The sequence below is a fragment of the Rhipicephalus sanguineus genome, chromosome 1, assembly GCF_013339695.2.
Source record: "Rhipicephalus sanguineus isolate Rsan-2018 chromosome 1, BIME_Rsan_1.4, whole genome shotgun sequence".
In the NCBI taxonomy this organism is placed as follows: Eukaryota; Metazoa; Arthropoda; class Arachnida; order Ixodida; family Ixodidae; genus Rhipicephalus; species Rhipicephalus sanguineus.
Genome location: NC_051176.1, coordinates 293,002,447 through 293,020,732, shown reverse-complemented (window position 1 = coordinate 293,020,732; position 18,286 = coordinate 293,002,447). Strand labels below are relative to the sequence as shown.

At 46.2% G+C, this 18,286-nt stretch overlaps 2 protein-coding genes across 16 annotated transcripts in view; one reads left to right on the top strand and one right to left on the bottom strand.

Annotated features, from left to right (window-relative positions):
• The window catches only part of LOC119379281 (eukaryotic translation initiation factor 3 subunit A), a 30,710-nt gene extending 26,311 nt beyond the window's left edge, over window positions 1-4,399 (bottom strand). Inside the window, exons 1-2 of the mRNA XM_037648546.1 lie at window positions 4,216-4,399; window positions 3,430-3,620 (exon numbers count right to left, since the gene is read on the bottom strand). Coding sequence (XP_037504474.1) covers window positions 3,430-3,620; window positions 4,216-4,264 — 240 coding nt within the window. The 5' untranslated portion in view covers window positions 4,265-4,399. The remainder of the gene's footprint in view (window positions 1-3,429; window positions 3,621-4,215) is intronic.
• Window positions 4,400-4,729: 330 nt separating this feature from the next.
• Window positions 4,730-18,286, top strand: part of LOC119379276 (protein hu-li tai shao) — a 170,779-nt gene continuing 157,222 nt past the window's right edge. For 7 of the 15 annotated variants that reach the window (XM_037648541.2, XM_037648540.2, XM_049411923.1 and 4 more), the window contains exon 1: window positions 4,747-4,834. The gene's annotated coding sequence lies outside the window, so the exon portion shown is untranslated. Of the gene's footprint in view, window positions 4,835-18,286 lie in introns of all 15 variants that reach the window. The other 8 variants (XM_037648545.2, XM_037648544.2, XM_037648543.2 and 5 more) reach the window with 3 other exon arrangements.

Genomic DNA, 18,286 nt, shown 5'->3' with positions numbered 1-18,286 from the left:
TTGGGATCATGAGGTAGCAATTCAACACTATGGTTAACCACCACACACTGAGTGACCACCACTGAAAGTGCACTGAAGATGGCAGGCAACATTGTGCACATATTTTTTATAGGGTAATGCTATACGCACGACGTCGTGCAGGAAACACCGGCAGTTGCTATGCGCACGACGCGGCGACGGTGCTGCACCCGCGGGTTGCTGTTGCTCAGTTAAAGGGGCCCTCTAACACTCTTCAACCCCCCATTTTTTACTCGTGGATTGCGTAGACTGAAGTACGGACGAACTAGTGCAGCAAGAACGGCAGCAATAGCGGCACGCATTACGAAGTTATTCAATTTTGAAAATTCAAAATACAAGAAAAAAAATGCCTACCCTCAACTCTATTTTCGCGGGGTCACGTGACCACATTTCACTCTCTGCTGTGACGTCGGATGGCGCTCCAATGAAATGGGCTGAAAGCTCTTACGTAGGGGAAGCTCGCACACCATTGTTGCTTCTCCTTTCCAACGTATTGTTGACGTCGTTGCCATAGTAACAAACGTGGTTCCTGAAACCTCACTTGTCAGAACTTCAGCCTGCTTCGAAGCGAGGCTGGGGAGGCTTTGTCTGCTGTTCCTTACAACGACATTCCATTTCATTCCCTCTTCTCATTCTGAGAAGGGAATTTGCGGAGCGGCATGGGCGGTTAAACACGGTCGCCCCTACGCGGGTTGTTCGGTGAGCAGCCCGACGAGTTACAAGTGTGCAGCGACAACAATTCAACGAAGAGGATTAGTTGCACCGTTTCAAGAACAATCATGAGCCTACCGCACATGCGGAAAGAGGCAGCTCGCAATTGTACAGACGCAAAAAAAAAAAAAAAAAACCCAGAGCAACCAGAGGCGAAATGGCAACCGGCGCCTCTGTCGTACTTTGTGGTTGTAGTGATATATTTTTGTTGCGATGGCGGCTATTTGGAGTTCATTGAAAAAGCACAGAAAAGAAAAACGAAACACAATAGTAATCTCAACTTTGATGCAACGCCGTTATACTTCTAACGTTACATTTATCCAATCATAGGCCAGCGCTCATCTTCGTCATTTCCGCCCGCAATAGTTCTGGCAAGCGCCACTACGCGCTGATGCGGTCAGCAGCGACGTAGCGACTTCAAACGCGTGATTAAAATACTAAATAATTTGATATCGGTGCTTAGACTTATGCTAAAATTATCCCCAGCCATCAGTCTACGCAACCCGCAAGTAAAAAATGGGGGGTTGATTAGTGTTGGAGGGCCCCTTTAAGGTGGCGTGGAAAACTAGTCGTGACTTTGACCTCGCTTTGCGAGTGCGGCCATTGAGCGTTAGCGAAATGGCCGGTTGGCAGGGTCTCCGTCACGCGTTACTGGCCGCTATCGCGGCCACGCGCTGTTTAGCCCGCACACCTGCCCCTTCGGGGCAGGCGAATCCGTGGTGTGCTCGTGTCACTGGGGCGCACGTAACCCACAAGCCGCATCGCGCTTCTCAGTCTGTCAACAGACTTCTGCAACACCTTCTGCGACAAAAAAAGAAGAAGAAACCAGGACAGCTGCGAGGTTCGAACCAACGTCCTCGCAGTTTCGAGCACGACACGTTAGCTGCTGCGCCACTAGGACCAATCGGTTCGGCAGGTCTAATGGGCTGTATTTGTATTGTCACGCTGGAGGTAAGTCATTTTTACGTCCAGACGTAACTGCAACGGCTCCTATCGTTATGTCTAGACGTAACGCTGGGCACTCCGAGAATTTGCCGCATCTATTCTTTTTGAAGGCCACTCAAGGAGAGAGTCGCATCGCTACCCGGCGCTAGATGGCGTTACTACGCCGCGTCGTGCATACAGCCTTTTCAGGTTTGCGCGCACGTCGTGCGTGCAGCATTACTCTTTTTCATAAAAGTAATGGTAATTTACATCATTGCATGATGCAGCAGTCAATAAACAAACTTTTCCGGCCTTCTGAACGTTTTGGAGAACCTAAGCAAGTGCACAATGTTCGTAAGTAAAAGACGAAACAGTTTGAGATTGTCAGTGCCAGGTATAGGTAAAGCCTCTAAATTTAAATACAGTGATCCTCAACATGCAGGTTTGTGTTGCAGACTTAGTAACAGATTCACCGATGAGAAGTTCCTGTGAAAAAGACAGTCTAAGTCCTAACATTTGCATATTACGCAACTTACCGGTCACGGGAAAATGACGTTTGGCTTCCTATTGATATAATGCGGGATACACTTTCAACATCTGCAGGAACATAACAGCTTTAAGCGGTTAATGAACAGGCTCAAACTGCCTCTTCGTTTGAACTGCAGCACGAAGCTCGAAAGTTCCATGCATATGCTGAGTAAACAGGACAGCTGCAGCAGAGGTGCTTGTAGAAAATACATAGACACATGTACGTATGCACATTCTGCTCCGCTAATTTGATAGGAGATGCATAGGAAGCACTGCACCTAACATATTTACAAAGTTTACAATTAAAGAAATATTAGAGCCTACTTCTGCATGTGAAAATACAATGTTCATGGAGCATTCTCACCGACAGGCGTATCAGCCATCCACTCAAACAGTTCAGATTGTAAGAGGACAACAACAGAGGGCTGATAATAAAGCCAGCTGATGTCACCATGAGTAGTCACTGGGAAGAGCTTAACATCAGCCATTGTGTCCAGTATCAGCGCATATCGTTCAATCAATCCCCGTAGCGTGAACGCGTCGGTTCAATCAGCTGCTTGTGGTGATCAGTACGAAAGCCACTGCTTACTCAAAGTTGGCAGCATTCAGTGTGAAATGCTGGGAAGCTTGCATCACGCTACAGATGCCAATGCAGCCACTGCATTGGTCCATGACCACTGAACTAACGAGGGAGAAGATCTGACATCACATGCAAGCTATGTACTACAAGCTTGTGTTTGCATAGGCCAGTTTTGCTTACAGTCCATTCTAATATGTAGAGTCGCGCTCAATGTGACTTGCAACACGGGAGCACGTGGCCTCACAAGTTTTAAGATTACCGATGGCTTCCACTACTCCTTATTTCCACAACTAAACGCTGTTCATCTAACTTGGGGATGATCCCAAATAAGGAAATATAATTTAGTTGTGTAAATTAAGTCAAGTTGTAGCCACACAACCTCTCTGAACTCGCGAGCCCACACGCTCCAGTGTTGCAAGTCATTGAGCGCAACTGTACCATGCTCTCTCCTGTAAGCATGCCATGTTGGCGCTGCAGAAAATTGTGAACGAATAGATAGTATACCACTGGTGGTAATGTACTCCACAAAAGCCACTCTGATGAAAGATTCGAGAGCATGACAGCTTTGTCTAGTAAACTAGTGCTTTACTTTCAGGCAAGTTTCGCCACATCTAGACGAGTTTTCACGCGCACATCATACACAGAACAAGTCAATGAAGGTTGGTTACCTGTTGACATATGTTTCTGTACTGAAAGAGTCCTTCTTTAGCAATGTGACTTTTCTTGAGTTCCACACACAGCTCCAAATACTGCTGCATAATCGGTTCGTGAACTTTTTGCCATGTTCGATGCTTTCGGCTCTTGATAACATCATAAAGAGCATCCAACGCACGATGTTTCTTTCCAACGTCGATAAATTCTGCAAAAGAATGTTAAGCCTTGAAGCCGTGTTTTCTATGTTCAGCGCACTATGAAAGAGCTACGTAACCAAGTAAGCCATAAGCGTACAAGTGAAGGTAATGTGCCCTGTGTGAAACACATGAACCGAGCTGCGTGACCTCTTTATGCCACGCAGCTCGTTTCGGCAAACGTCCCGTACGCGAATCACGTTTCATCACAAAATAACTCTCGAAGATTAGCTGATGAAAGGAAGTCGGATTCGTTTCCAGTGGCATCAAAATTTGACGACACATGCAAACTATCACCGAGAAGCAAAAAAAAAAAAACAAGAAAGAACAGTAATATTAAGCCATCGTGGTACTACGAAGCGAGCAAGGTTACAGGCGGGAGTTAAACCGGTACCGCAACCGGTAACAGGCTAGCGAAGAAAAAAAAAAAACGTAATGATTAGGCTCGCTTGGTCAAATTGTGAGCATGCATAGCAATAAGATGTCATCTGCGTTAGCTAAACTCCACGATTGCAAAATGTCGCGAGCACCGTCAAATGTGCGCGTCCAAAATATGCTGCACACCGCGAGCCGTCGCACGACCCATATTGACGCATGCGATCTTACCTCTAGCTCGCTTAAGAGCATTTTCAGGTCGTTGAAAATACGTCGGCATGTTGGATTAGACGGTGCTAGACCATTAGGGGCTACTAGAGAAAATTGTTACTTATCAAACACGCCGGAAAGGTGCCCCGCTCCTTCAGGACGTCAAGCACCAGACGTAAAATGGCGAAAAAGGGTCACGTGACTTATTTTCATTCAGTCCGAACCTAACATTGTACAACAATACAAAACGTTTTTAATAATATAAAATGTAAAACTAATAAACGTGAATTAATAATTTATTTACTTAAAAGTTAAATCAATGGTGTTTTGATAAAAATTTGTATTATTTAGGTTGGTTATCTGAATCGTTTGTACTCCCGATTGCTAATCGAACGAATTCAAAATTTAAACCAAATAAATTCTTTGAAAATACTAAAATATTTAATATCTTTAAAAGCTAGTTTCAAAACATGCATTTAAGTTTCTCGCAGACATTTTTTGTTTGAATGCTTGAAGCGAGGGTGTGAACGCGTTTGACAGAAGAGCGCTGTGCCGCGCCCTGCCGTCCGCTATTCGAGTCACTTTGAACGATAGCTGTTGGGCTCACATTCGTCTGTTGAGAGACCGACTTCGTCGAAAGGTAAGTCACTGCTTCGTTTGTAGAAGAGTTGTCGATCTGCTGTTGGCTTGCATCGTTTGCCGCCCACTCTTCCATATCATCAGTTCGAAGCCCTTGAAACTAAGTTCAGGCTTAACCGGCGGAGTTTACAAGCTCTCCACAGGGCATATGGGAGAGGGGGAGAATCACTTCAGGTGTGCGATCGTTTTAGCTTACGGTCACTACCGATGTGGGAAGAAGCAGGATCAATACACTTTTCTGCATTGTGCCACGAGCGTGATGAACAAATTTGTGCGCTGACTTTATGTATACTACGGTTCACGCGCGTGCGCGAGGCGCGGTTTCGATGGAAGTCTAGCGTTAGACGCCATGTTCCGCCGCTGTCGCGCACGCCGCTTGCAAGCATCTTCGTTGCCGCCGTCTTGGCACGAGTTGGCTGCTCCACCAGTGACAATCTTTTTTTTGCCCGCGTAACTGCAGCAGTTTAGTATGCTGTGATTACCGTGGGGGTAAACACTGTGCCTCAGCGTCGCCTATTGATTGGTGGAAATTGTGATAGTCTTCTACGGGCAGAATTGTGAAGGTTGCTTCGACGCTTACTGCTTCAGGATCAAAACTTGCGCGCGTCTGAATATCGCGTGCCTGCACATACACTGCCACTCCACCGGGAATGATGATCCTGGCGGCGAGCCAAGGACAGGTTTCGTGTAGTGCCCATTTTCTTGGCATATCGAACTTTTTCCATAATCATTTGGAGTGTGTTGTGTAAAATATTGCGATGAAGAAGCACGCTAGTGATTCGCGCCTGCGAGCCGCCTAGCGTCTTCTCCACGTGCGGTGATGTGCCACGCCTATTCGCCATTGAGGGCCGTCCGTGAACGGGTCGCCCGGTGCCGCCCAGGTGTCAAGTCGCACTACCGATTGCGTTGTCCTAACACGTTGCCATCGATCGTGATGTTTTGTGCATTTTCAAGGTTGCTGCCTCCCGCAGTGATCGGCAGCATCAGTTGTCCGCCACACAAACTTACGCGTGTTGTGCGTGCGCGCACGCGCGTGTGGGACCGAAAGTGTTGTATATGGTGGCAAGTTAAAATCAGCTGCCTTGGCTACTTCGTTGAAAGGTTTGTCGATAAGCGTGCTCCCGACTAACCTCGAAGGTGCCGCGCTAGTTCCGGTTGCAGTTCTTTCTTTTGGCACGGCTGATACCTCGCAGCGCTAGTCGGAACCGGGTAGTCGATCTGGCATGCACGTCACGTTTGCTGTGACGCTGCACCCGGTGGTTCATTCTCTTGTGTAGCACCGAGTGAAAGCGCATCACATCCGCGTACGCTTGCATCTGCGTTGTTTTGCCTTATCGCGCGCAGCATCTTCAGACAAATGAAGACTAAACGAATCTGGCATGCAAAACGTGTGGCACGACAGTAATAGTAGTGGTGGGGACTGCAGTAATGAGTGCCCGCTGGTTGCGGAGCCTGCTTGTTGACGGAGGTTGCTTGAAACTGCCTTACTCTAGTTTTCCGTTTTATCGAGCACTGGTATTTCGTCATGTTTGGCCTCGAGAGACCCTCTTGCGGGTTCATGTGTTCTAGTCCAATAACTATAACGGTGGTATTGTTCTTTTGTACTTCGAATCATTGTTTACGCTGAACTTTTTATAGCTGTGGTGCTTTTTGAAAAACTACCGTGTCAGTGGTGCACGTAACAACCGGTACATCAAACGCAGTGCTTTAGGCTAGCCTAGGTCGGGCGTTTTTGTGCATGTTCATATGGAGCGTTTACTACGGTAGTGGCACCGTAATGTGCATGTTGTGTCTCAAACGGCCCCTTTTGTATGACTGAAAACTCTATTTTATGATAGTATTAGTAGCGTTTTTGGTAATGAGTTTAACAAAATTGGCCTTACGTCGCCTCACCTTTACTATAGGGGGCTCTTAAAATTGTGCTCCATTATATATGGACAGTTACCACCATCGTCAGTAAGCAAAAAATCCGTTCTATATTCATTATTGAATCGAAATCTGTATGACTTGCAGCTGCCATTCCTCTTTCACCCCCACCGTCTACATTCGATTCATTGGGCGTGGCGCCCCTGCGGTAACTCTTTTTTAAAAGATATTACGCAGTAGAAAAAATGGCGGCACACGTTGGTGGTAGTTTTATGTAGTGTGGTGCAAAGTAAGATGCTGACTGCAGCTTACTGTTTTCGCTTGATGCGTTACTTTCGGCATTGTCCGCTAGCCTCTTGTGTCGTGTCACTGTGTGGAACCTCTGCGGTGGCACGAATTGAGGGGTTGCTTAGCTGTCCCGTTTTTTAAAGCTATTGTATACTCCCTGTCATACATCGTGTGCGACAGCTTTTTAGGGACACTTGTTGCAACTGCAACAAAAACTAGTTCGGTGTATCATCCAATCCCAAATAAGTTCTGCCTTTAAGCTGAGTAATAAGTGAAAACAGTTGCTGCCTTACCAGAATGTGCTCTGTAGTTGTTAGTACGTTGTTTCTTCAAAATTTTATGTTTATGTTCCTTTCAGAGCCTTTCATTGACACCCAGTCGCGGTGGCGCCTCTTGCGCAGGCACGGCTCGTGCGACCATTTGGATTATAAATTTTGCACATACCTGCAGTCACTCTCTGCTTACGCGGCTCCGCGTGTCTTTCCCGTTTTCCCTAAATAGGAGTGTGCTTATCTTCCTCAGCAGTTCCGTCGCGGTGTGGTGCGGTGCTCGGCTACTGGCCCTGAAGACGCTGGTTCGATCCCAGCTGCAGAGGTCGCATTTTGAAGAAGGCGAAATGCCAGAAGCACAGTGTGTACTGTGCGACGTCATTGCACGCTAAAGAACCCCATGTTTTCGAAATTATTTGGAGCCCTCCACTACGGCGTGCCTCATAATCGTATCGGGGTTTTGGCACGTAAAGCCCAAGCAATTATTATTGTTACCTTGATCAGCGAAGATTTTCGTGTGCTGCAGCGAAAATTCCCAGAAACAGTGTAACATAGCATCACCGATCGATCGTTCTGAAGGCTACATCAAATTAGTACGGCATTAAATGAACTTGTGTAGTGTACACTTCTAGAAAATGCCGAAAATGTATCGTGCAGTGATACATTTACCGGTATATGATACAAGGCACCGGTATATGTACTAAAGCGAGTCTCAATTGTGTCGCCTCTTTTGAGCTCCAGTTTCCTGTGAACCCACTGGATGCTTTTTCACTCCATAAACGTGTTTCCGTCTAAACAAACGAAGGGTGAAACCTAGTAGCTTTTTTTTTTTCGTTTTGTTTTTCCCGAGCTAGACCTACCCCCCTTAAATGGGATAATGCTGCGAATCCACGACGTGCAGGCGGCGCAGATTGGACTCGAAAAAAATTCGGGCTTGTAATATATGAAAATAGAAATGAACGCTTATGGGGGGTGTACCATTCGTTTCATCTCATCTGCATGCATAAGCAATAGTGATGCAGAACTATCGGTAAATTGACTATCGATAGTATCGATAGTTTCTTTGAAACTATCGATAGTATAAACAAACTATCGATAGTGCTACTATCGACAAACTATTGATAGTGCAATCGGTAGTACCATCGTTAATATTACTATAGCGATATTACTGCCACGCGTGTTCATTGCTTTGTTTTGACGTATTCGGGTTTCACCTACAAAGACTGTTAGCAACGTTTGATGCAGACCGCGCCGTAATCTTTGAGAAGCTTCACAATTGCTTGAGATCATTCTGTTAAGATTGCGCGCCGGACGCGAACAGTCAAGTTTATTCGAGAGCTTACGCGAGCACCAGCGATAACGCTCGAAGGTTTGATGACTGATGTATAAAGGACAACGCGTTCCATCGATGATCAGATTACTCAACGGCTGACGACTGCTCCCGCCGCTATCAGCGCGCAACATGTATCGCTTGTATTTTGAGTTTTGATTTTCTAGGCGCAAGTTCGCCCAAATAAAGATTTCCTTATTTCCCAGTCTGGCTGCAGCATTTTTCACCGTCACAACCACGTGACAATACTATCGATAGTGGTGTGAATAATGACGCGGTTGCTGGCCGGCTATATTGCCAAAATAGTTGCGATAGCCTACTACCAGCTTCGCTTAATTTATGAGCATTTTTTGGCAGAGAAATTAATTATTTCCGCAGTGAAAATGGCGGAAAATATCCATCAATAAATTTGTATCCGAATGCAACCAGTTACACCTTACAATTAACTTCTTGATATTTTTCTTATTTTGAAATCCTAAAATGCAATATCAATTTGAAGCCGCGCAGTCCCACCAAATGTAACGTCTTCCTATCCGCTACAGCTGAACAGTTTGACTTTATGGTCATGTCTCCGCAAAGCACTCTGGTTAAGAACACAAGCATGTCAGCTTTCTTGCCCTTCAGCCTGCTCCTCCGGCTCCACTATGTACCACGCGCGCGGGGAACCAAGTTTATTCTGCAGTGAGTCCGCGCTGTTGATTTTATACTATCGATAGTACCATCGAATTTTTTACTATCGATAGCGCTATCGATGGTATTTTTCACCATCGATAGTTCGATAGTGAGTCAGCTATCGATAGTATCGATAGTACCATCGATAGTTCTGCATCACTAATAAGCAATCAACGTGCTTTGTCATTGGCCGACAATACCGCCTAGGTTTGTTGTATACGGGGTGGTCTCTCTTAATGGAAACGTTTTTTTTTTTAAGCAATTCGTCGAGTAGGTGTCGCAATCCTACGCTAGTTTGTTAGATTATGCAGGATGGCGTCACTCTAGGCAGAGCAGTTTGCACGTTTTTTATTATTATTATTATTATTATTATTATTATTATTATTATTATTATTATTATTATTGAGATACTCGTGAACAAAAGGTTTTATTTTTTCTGCTTGAATACCGTAAACTAAATGCCAGCCAGCCACGTGATGCATTTCTATAAGTCAAGGGGTTTCCCGCCTTTTGCTAAGCTTGACGAATTGCGATGCCTCAGCTGTTCAGTGCAATAAGCATCCAAGCGTCTAAAGTATAATGTGGGCAGTGTTGTTTGGGCGCTTTCTGAGGACAAAGGAAGAAAACAAGAAAAAAAAGGGGGGGGGGGATTTTGTTGGCGAATATCTTGGCAATGTTACGACATTTTTAAGACCGCACAAGTCTCCATCTTAAACAGTGCAACACAAGGACGAAGAAAGAGCAAAGGGGACGGATGTGTGCTGTGCCGTTTTTAAAATGAATCCTAACTAACTCACTCAGTGGTCTTTTCTACTGAACACATAGGTCTTAGTTGGCTTAGAAATACTGCCAGTTAAACGTGGGTTGTAAATAGAATCGAGGTGGGTCACTCGAGTCTTAATTTTGAAGCATATAAAGAAAAAAGGACAGGACAAGGCGCTTGTCATGTCGTTTTTATTTACTTCCTTCATTTGCTTCACAGTGTTGAAAATCTTGAAGAGTGAATAAAAATCCTGGGTTCCATGGACGAATAGTGGATCCTTGCATCTGCACAATATCTTTTTAAAGTATCGATGGTATTCGTTATAAAGCAACCACATACTGCAAAGTCACCGTGCCACTGTGTTTCTAAAGAGCTAGACCAGTGAAGTGCTGATCTAAGATTACAAACGTTCCAGTGATACTCGATTGCGTTAGACTGGCACTGGGCGTCCGAGATTGCGTGCGCGGTCGCCACTGGAAACGATGTGAATCGAGCAGTCTTGGCTATCCGATTTGTATTCACTTCGAGAATTTCATATTCGAAGTCTTCGAGTACTCGTTTAGTATAACAATTGCTGAAGAGGACCGATGCAAAAATAAAGGCTCGCGTGAACGATTCTGGTGCTGGTAAACCGCAGTTATTGTACCGATGATCCACTTCCTGAAGCAACACATGAAGAAAGTGACTTTGGGACAATCTTTACGAGCCATTGAGTAAGCATACCTCGCCTTAGACAGCCTACGTAATCGCAGTCTTTGAATTCCTTCCTTCTTAACCCCTTCAATGACGCTCCTCCCTTTTTTCATTGCTGCTGCTGGTTAAGCTTTCTCAGTTCACCTGACACCTAGTGAACCGCTCGACAGGTGTCAGGTAATGTAAACAAGCCTTTTGTTGCCGGAGAAGTTTTCATTTGAAAAAACTTTTTTAATAAGTATTCTATATCTGCAAATATTCGAAATGTTCCCATTCTAACGTCCATACGAAATAGAATTCAGTGAAGCTGTGTTTCTGGAATGCCGAAAACCTGTCATCTCGTGAACGGGGCCCGAATATTCTTTCCCGCAGCAGCAGTCTCCTGACGTTACTGATTTTGGAAGCGTCTCCTTATGTCTTTAGGGCATCTTAAATAATCTGGGAATTGCTTGACGACTGAAGAGAACCTCAAAATACGAGAATATACTCTGCAATCCGTGACGTCACACTGGCGTAAATATGCAGCAGTTTGTGCGCTGTGTAAAGAAAGGGCTGGCCTTCATGTTCACCGTTAGTTTTCATCGAATGGCAAATATTCTAAGCCAATGCCAAGTTTGGATGGAGTAAATGTAAACTTGAGAGTGTGTAAGGTACCAACCACTGCTGCCATCACCTGCACAATGACAGTTACAAAAGATGGTCAGGTACACGTGGAATTCAGTATTCTTTGACGTATTACAGCTCCGCACACGGTTTCAATGGGGTGCAAAATGTGTTGACACTGTAAAAATATATTCCATTGTCTAAGCAGAAACAGATTGACAGGAAATCATTAAGCAGAACTGATCCGACGATAGCGTATTGGCAGCTGCGGTTCTTTTGCGCCAGACCTCTGGTGTCTGCCTTTGTCCATCAATAAAGTTATGTTGTTTGAACGCAAGCAGACGTTGAAAACAAAGTATTGTCTAATGAATTCTTGTATAATTGATACTGTTCTGTTTGAGTTGGAAATTTTGAATATTCGCATATTATTAAATTGAGCGTCTTCCACCACATGAACATGAATAAGTATACATATATAGTACTACAAGAAATGCATTGCAGAGGAAAGAGTTAAGTACTACTCTACAGGGCTTGCGCTGTTGGTACCAATAAGTGTCGCGGTGAACGATTTGCGCAGGAAAACTAATCACGTGTAGGCACCGCACTGTTCCCGAAGAGTGTAGTGGATATCTCATAAGCTACGGTCCATGTAGCTATGCAGCTCGCACATTTACTATCGGACCGACGGACTTCAGTTCTTAAACCGGCATGCTCATAAACGGATTTTTCTCTAAAAGACAACCTGCCATCATATTTTGAAACACTGACCGAATTTGTGGAGTCACACGTGCAAATTGTTTACGCTACAGCCGTCACTGGTGAACGAGTTGAAAAACTACCAACGGCCGTCCCGCCACGCATGCAGTTATCTGCTCGAATAATAACAGCCCTCTTGAATGCTGCTAGTAACAGGGACTTGTCACCATTCCTTTCCAAACAAGAAAAGCCACGTGTAGATTTTGATGTTTTTGGCTTTCTGGGCAGGCACTGAACACCTGTGCTTTCTTCCATTGCCCCTAAATTGCTGTCAACGCCCATCGACTCTGTTGATGCAGAAAGATAGTTCATGCACGGTCGCACAAGCGTCATTCTCTTAGTGAAGAAAGTGCAAAGCATCACCTAGATGCTCAGCCACAACAGCTTCCTGCGGTTTTAAATTCATGCAAGGACGTTTGGAGGTTGAGAGTTTAAATAAATAAACTGTTACATGTACATGTCTGTTCAATGTTGCCGCCAAATTTCGCGAGTTCGTCTGTCTGGATTTGATACTATTCCATAGTATGCTGTTAGCGGTGCCTTTTTTCTGAGGCGAGCTGATGCGTGCGTCACTCTCCTGTCGACTAGACTAACCAAATGACAGGATGGAGAGGTTAGCTGAAACAGTGCTGGCGTCTCATTTTCAGTTTCGCCGTGGGCGCTGGGCTTCTTTTCTGCAAGTTCTTGCAGGAAAGACAAGATTGATGCGAGTGCTAGTGTCGCTACACATGACACAGAAAAGAGGCAAAAGGCAAGGGATTTAACTGAATAAAATCGCACCGGGAATGTCAACACGATAGCGCGAACATCTGGGCCCATGTTTCGTAATGTTTCAGATTTTTCCGTCAGCATGCAGTTCATAATGGTCGCTTTTCCGAGTCAGTGGCCGGAAAGAATGGAAAATAAAATGGACTTGAATGTAAACATTTTGACAGAGATCTGTCTGACTACGTGAAAGAATTCTAGATGCTGCGATGTCTCCAGGCACTGTTTTTAGATGGACCCGACGTTTCGGAATCCGTTCGGCCTGTTCCTCATGGGGTGACTGCATTGGTTGTGGGAGTGGAAGAAAAGATGCCGCTTCCACAGCCGATCCAGTCAACCCCTGAGGAAGGAACCGAACGGGTACCGAAACGTCGGGAGCATTTCAGAAATTGTGCCTGAAGCCATTGCAGTGTCTAGCAACGAAATTGAACGTCCTAGACCTCTTCTTCCGCTCAAAGTCCGTGGAGAGCATTCCACTCTCCACGGACCTTCTTGTTTGCACTAGTTTGCACGTGCTCTTGGTAAGACGGTGATACGCTACACGTGCGCACAAAGCTGTATGGCTAGGGTGTCGTTTTTGGCCGCATGGACATGACAGCTGCAGTCATTTTTTTTTTCTCCCGCTTGGGCACTGTAAATGTAACAATCGAATTTCACTATCGGGTGACAGCACGAATTGACGGTTTGGAAAACTCTCAAGTTGGCTTTCCTGCAAGGGTTTTCTAACCAAAAACTCGCATTCACCGACCGCTTTTCTTGCTCTCGGGCGCTTTTCCCTCTCCTCATTCCAGTGCGTCCTTGCAATGACAAGTTCCCCGGTTACCTATGCGTAGGCTGATCGGGCGACTGTAAGGCGTGGCAATCCGACAGTAATTTTTAACGCGATATCGTTAAAGAGCCTGTGTCGCAAAAAGTCCGGTGTCGGCGTCGTTGGTTGTGAGCAAAAATCGGCGTTGTCCGCGAGCGAAAAATCGCCATGGATGCAAATGATAAAAATCATGGGTCCGAACCGAAACCTAACCCAGGCTTTACGTCTGACAAGCAGGTGTTCTACTACAGAGCCATGCCAGTGCTTGAAACTGTTACGCAGAAAAATCGTATACAGGCATCATATAGTGCTAGGAGTCGCGTTAGCAGATCTCACCATGTGAATTGCGCAACGAGTGGGTGGTTTAAAGGCCTACCCATTACAAAGCGCTTAGCCATAGTACAGAGTTTTAGCTAGATACGGAAATACGGTACGCAAATACGCTACCGTATGACGGTACCGGTCCTCCTTTCCAGGTCGTCAACCTTTTGCCGGTGAAGGCACCCCAACACCACAAAAGCTTTTTCAAAAATTGCTGTGGGGTTGCCACGCCTCATTGTTGCGCGTCAGCCTACGCATTGTTAACGAGACACCTGTCGTTTGGGGTACGCATTGTCACTGGGGGGGGGGGGGGGGGGGGGGATTCTTAAAAGGAAGAAGGAAATGAAAATGGAAATTGGGTGTGGAGTGCACGATAACTGTCTCTCAAGTGAGGACACCTCAACCGATACACTCACGGTGGAAAAGCACAACCAGCGGGAAAGAAGGAAAGGTACCGTACTGCCCTACCGCATTTGCGTACCGTATTTCCGTAACTTGCTAAAACTCTCTAGTATCTACAAAGTGTTGCCTTACAGAAGCTTAGTGCGGCCCAATTTCGCTACCGCGTTCTACTCTTCAAGGCGAAGCTAAAGTTTTTCGTAAGCATGTTTGGTGTTCGCGTATTTCACAGGAATAGGCGGAAAAGCACCAAGAGCCAGAAAACGTGAAGGAGAGTTTTTGGTTATAAAAAAGCTTTCAGGGAGATCCGACTGAAAGTATTTTTGGAAATCGTCAGTTCCACCAATAATAATAGTAATGATAATAATGATAATAATATTATTATTATTATTATTAATGGCGTGATAATTAGTATATATGCTTAAAAGGGTCATGAACCACCCCTCGGGCTTCATGGAAACACATCCTGTGGAAAGCAGACACTGCTATGAACAGCTTAGGCACATCTTGCAGTCGTGCTCGGCAAGGAGAGTCTAAGAGTTTACAAGCGAAGCGGAAAGTTGCCATTTTCCCAGGAGCTCTATTTTCATACAAAGGCCGGGGCTCACTCTTTTCGGAGCTGTCGGCGCCTGCTGTTTGGCGTCAAACAGCAGATAGCATGGTATTGGTCGATAGCCGACATAAATCAAGAGCGGCGTTTGGATCAGATGCGCTTCTTGTCACGGGGTGCCGCCACGTGCCGCGCTCCATAGTCTGCTAACATTACACAGTCGTCACACCTGCGCGCAGAGGAATCACAACGGGAGAACGCGAGTGCGTTTCATCAGGCGCGCTGACGCAAGTTATTTCCCCCGTGCCATACCTCCCTGTGTAGCTTCCAGCGAGCTCGTCGGGACTAGGACGAATCCCTGTATCCCTTTGTTTTTGACGGTATGTGCGGCAATCGATTCGTGAGGCAATTAACTCTGATACGGAGGCCAATCGATGAATACTTGGAAATGTGGTTCGGGAACCCTTTAATACACTTTTTTTGGCCGTTGTGACACATCGTTGGGGATTTCAGTGTGAACATCTTAAAGCAAATGAGAAATGATGCGCTCATTTTGTGCTAGAAGTTTAGTTTTGAGGTGTCACATCAATCCAAATCACTCAAGTGCACAACAACGGTAAAATATAGGTATAACTTTGGCCACGATCTTGTCGTAAGGTTGTAATCGAACCAGAGATGTATGTCACAGTAATCACAAAGACATCGTCACTACCGTCACCAAATGATAAAATAAGTACATGTATACCCTTGTCTAACTCGGAGTGGAAGGGCTTTTTGACTCCTGACTCTGGTGGCGGGATCGTATCCTGGCCACGGCGGCCGCATTTCGAGGGAGGCAAAATGCTAGAGGCCCGTGTGCTTAGTTTGTATGCACGTTGAAGAACCCCCAGTTGGTCGAAATTTCCGGAGCCTTCCACTACGGCGTCTCGCATAATCATATCGTATTTTGGGACGTAAACCCCTAACTACTACTACTACTGCTATTATTATTATTATTATTATTATTATTATTATTATTATTATTATTATTATTATTATTATTATTATTATTATTATTATTATTATTGAATGCTTTTTTGCCATGCATTATTCATGCAGGAGTTGTCAGCGAAACGTGACTGGGCGGAAACATTTAAAAAAAAATTTTTACGTCAGGGCTGTAACACAAAATACAAGGAAACACTTAAAACGATCTCGTTTTAAGGTGTTTTAGGCTGAAAGCGCGCGCTATATCTTAGGAATATTTTAGGTGGATAAACTAGAGGTTCAAGTAGTTTCGCTCGCGGCCGACCCGTATGCTGCAGTCTCTCGTTGTAGCGTCATTTTCAGGCGTCGAAAACAGGTCTTCGCTGCAATACGGACAGGAGCGACGCAACTCAGTGTCGCTCGTATGTCTTGGGTTTCCGGTGCGCTTCGACTGAGAGAGACGGTGCATTGAATTGCGCCGACAAAGGAGCTTGGAAGTCAGGCGCTCGTGTGTACACGGCGTCGCGCGATCGACGCTCTGAGCAGCTGAGTGATGTCTCGCGATGGTACCGGCGCATCGCATTGCAGCCGACACCGTGCCGGCTGCGAAGGCCGAACCAGTGTCGGATAGCAGCTGGGCCAGTTCCTCTCATTGTTCGCCGCGGCAGGTAGTGTTGCCGGCGCGAGGATGTGGCGCCTCAGCTACCCACGCCGCCATGTTGGGCGCTGCCGGTCGATGTGCGCGCAGAGAGAGGCTGGCCAAACTGGATTCGTGCTCCCTTTCAGCGGCGGCGCGCCGTGTGTTTGCGCAGCGCTGCAAGTGAGCGGGTCGTCTTGCACGGCAGGCCGTTCGATGATGACCATTCGGCTGATTGAAGGCGCGCGTGATGTTTTGCAGTCCCGAAGCGCCGCGAGGCCGGAGAGAGAGTAAACTTTATTACATAAAAAGGTAGTAAGAGTAGGAGGGGGCCTTAGTCCGGGGTCCCTAGCACGCATAGGATGCATCTTTATCGACACTCTCTCACAACGGGCTTTTGTATCAAGACTGCGTAGATAACCATGTAAATTAAGCAGCTGCGTGACATTAGGTGGCGAATCCGAGATGTCGGTGTTTTCCACAGATCCGTTTTCTTCTTTCCCTTTATGTGTACAAACGGTAAAGAGTCTAGCCGTTGTAAAAACAATTATCGTCACAGTGAGATCTATCTTCCGGTATGTACCGATATTTCCAATTTGTTATGCCATATGAAAATTTACGCATAACTCTTACATGAAAGAGTAAGTTGAGAAGCAGCAATTCAGGCACCACCCGATCGTACTTACCTTGTCCAAGACCTGTACGCATCTTTCAGTAATAGTGTAACTTGTCGTGCATGGGAAACTGAACATGACAACATTCACGGCAAAAGCGGAAGCAATCTCTCTGGCCTCAGCTCAAAAGCAACTTCAAGCGTAATTTGCTGAGCCTTGCTCTGTTATTTTCAGCCGGGGTAGATCTTCACGACGAGGATACTGTGAAAGGCTTATGAGCACTGTCTGACTTGGGCGTATATTCTTGTGGTGCGCGTATCTCGTGCGCCGGAATTCGGCAGCCAACGGGTGTGCTTCATGGGCGATGCGCGTGTACTTAACCGCGAACTTGTTCCGTATCTCGGTCCACGCGCCCTGCTGTCTTATGACGACATCTCTAATTAACGTGGTCGCTGGTCACCGTCGCTCTTCAGTGGGGCCACAACAGTTTCTAAAGATGCCGTATCCCGCTTATCTTGGCGTCGTCAGTGTTGAGTGCGAGGCTCTGCGTACTGCTTAACGCTGCTTTGCGACCCGGATGAATATGGGGGCGTCACTGCGGAGTGGCCGCCTACTGCTGCCACCTGTGTCAACTTTCCCAGGCAACATAGCATGGACGAGGCCTCGCTCGTCTGTGGCGAAGGTGGCATCCTACAATGCAGATGAGGCCCCTCAGTTAAGACCAGACTTTTCTGGGTCACTTAGCGCTGCGTGCGCTTCCTACCGGAGAGGCGAATCCTGGGCGTTTTTGTCGGTCGTTACCTTGGCGTCGGCCGAGCGCGTGTGTATCCTTTGTTGCGGCCTCCTCCCGACTTGGCTGCCAGCCACGAAGAGTGAGCGGCCGGACCGGCTCTGGCCAGTTGCGGAACATATCACGAACATCCAGAATAGTTCTGGCCAACTGTGCCATCGAGCAGGATTTTCGTCTGGCCAGCCAGCAGTCTTATTTATGGTGAAGCAAATATTAAATTCAGTGGTGCTAACTCATTTAATTGCACTCAGGATTGGCAGCTTCCCATGAGGTAAGGGAAGAAAGCATCCTGCATTTCTCCTCTTCTCAGCTCTCGCTGTGGTGTGCGTCTTTGCAACGTTCCGCACCCATACAGCGGGCGCT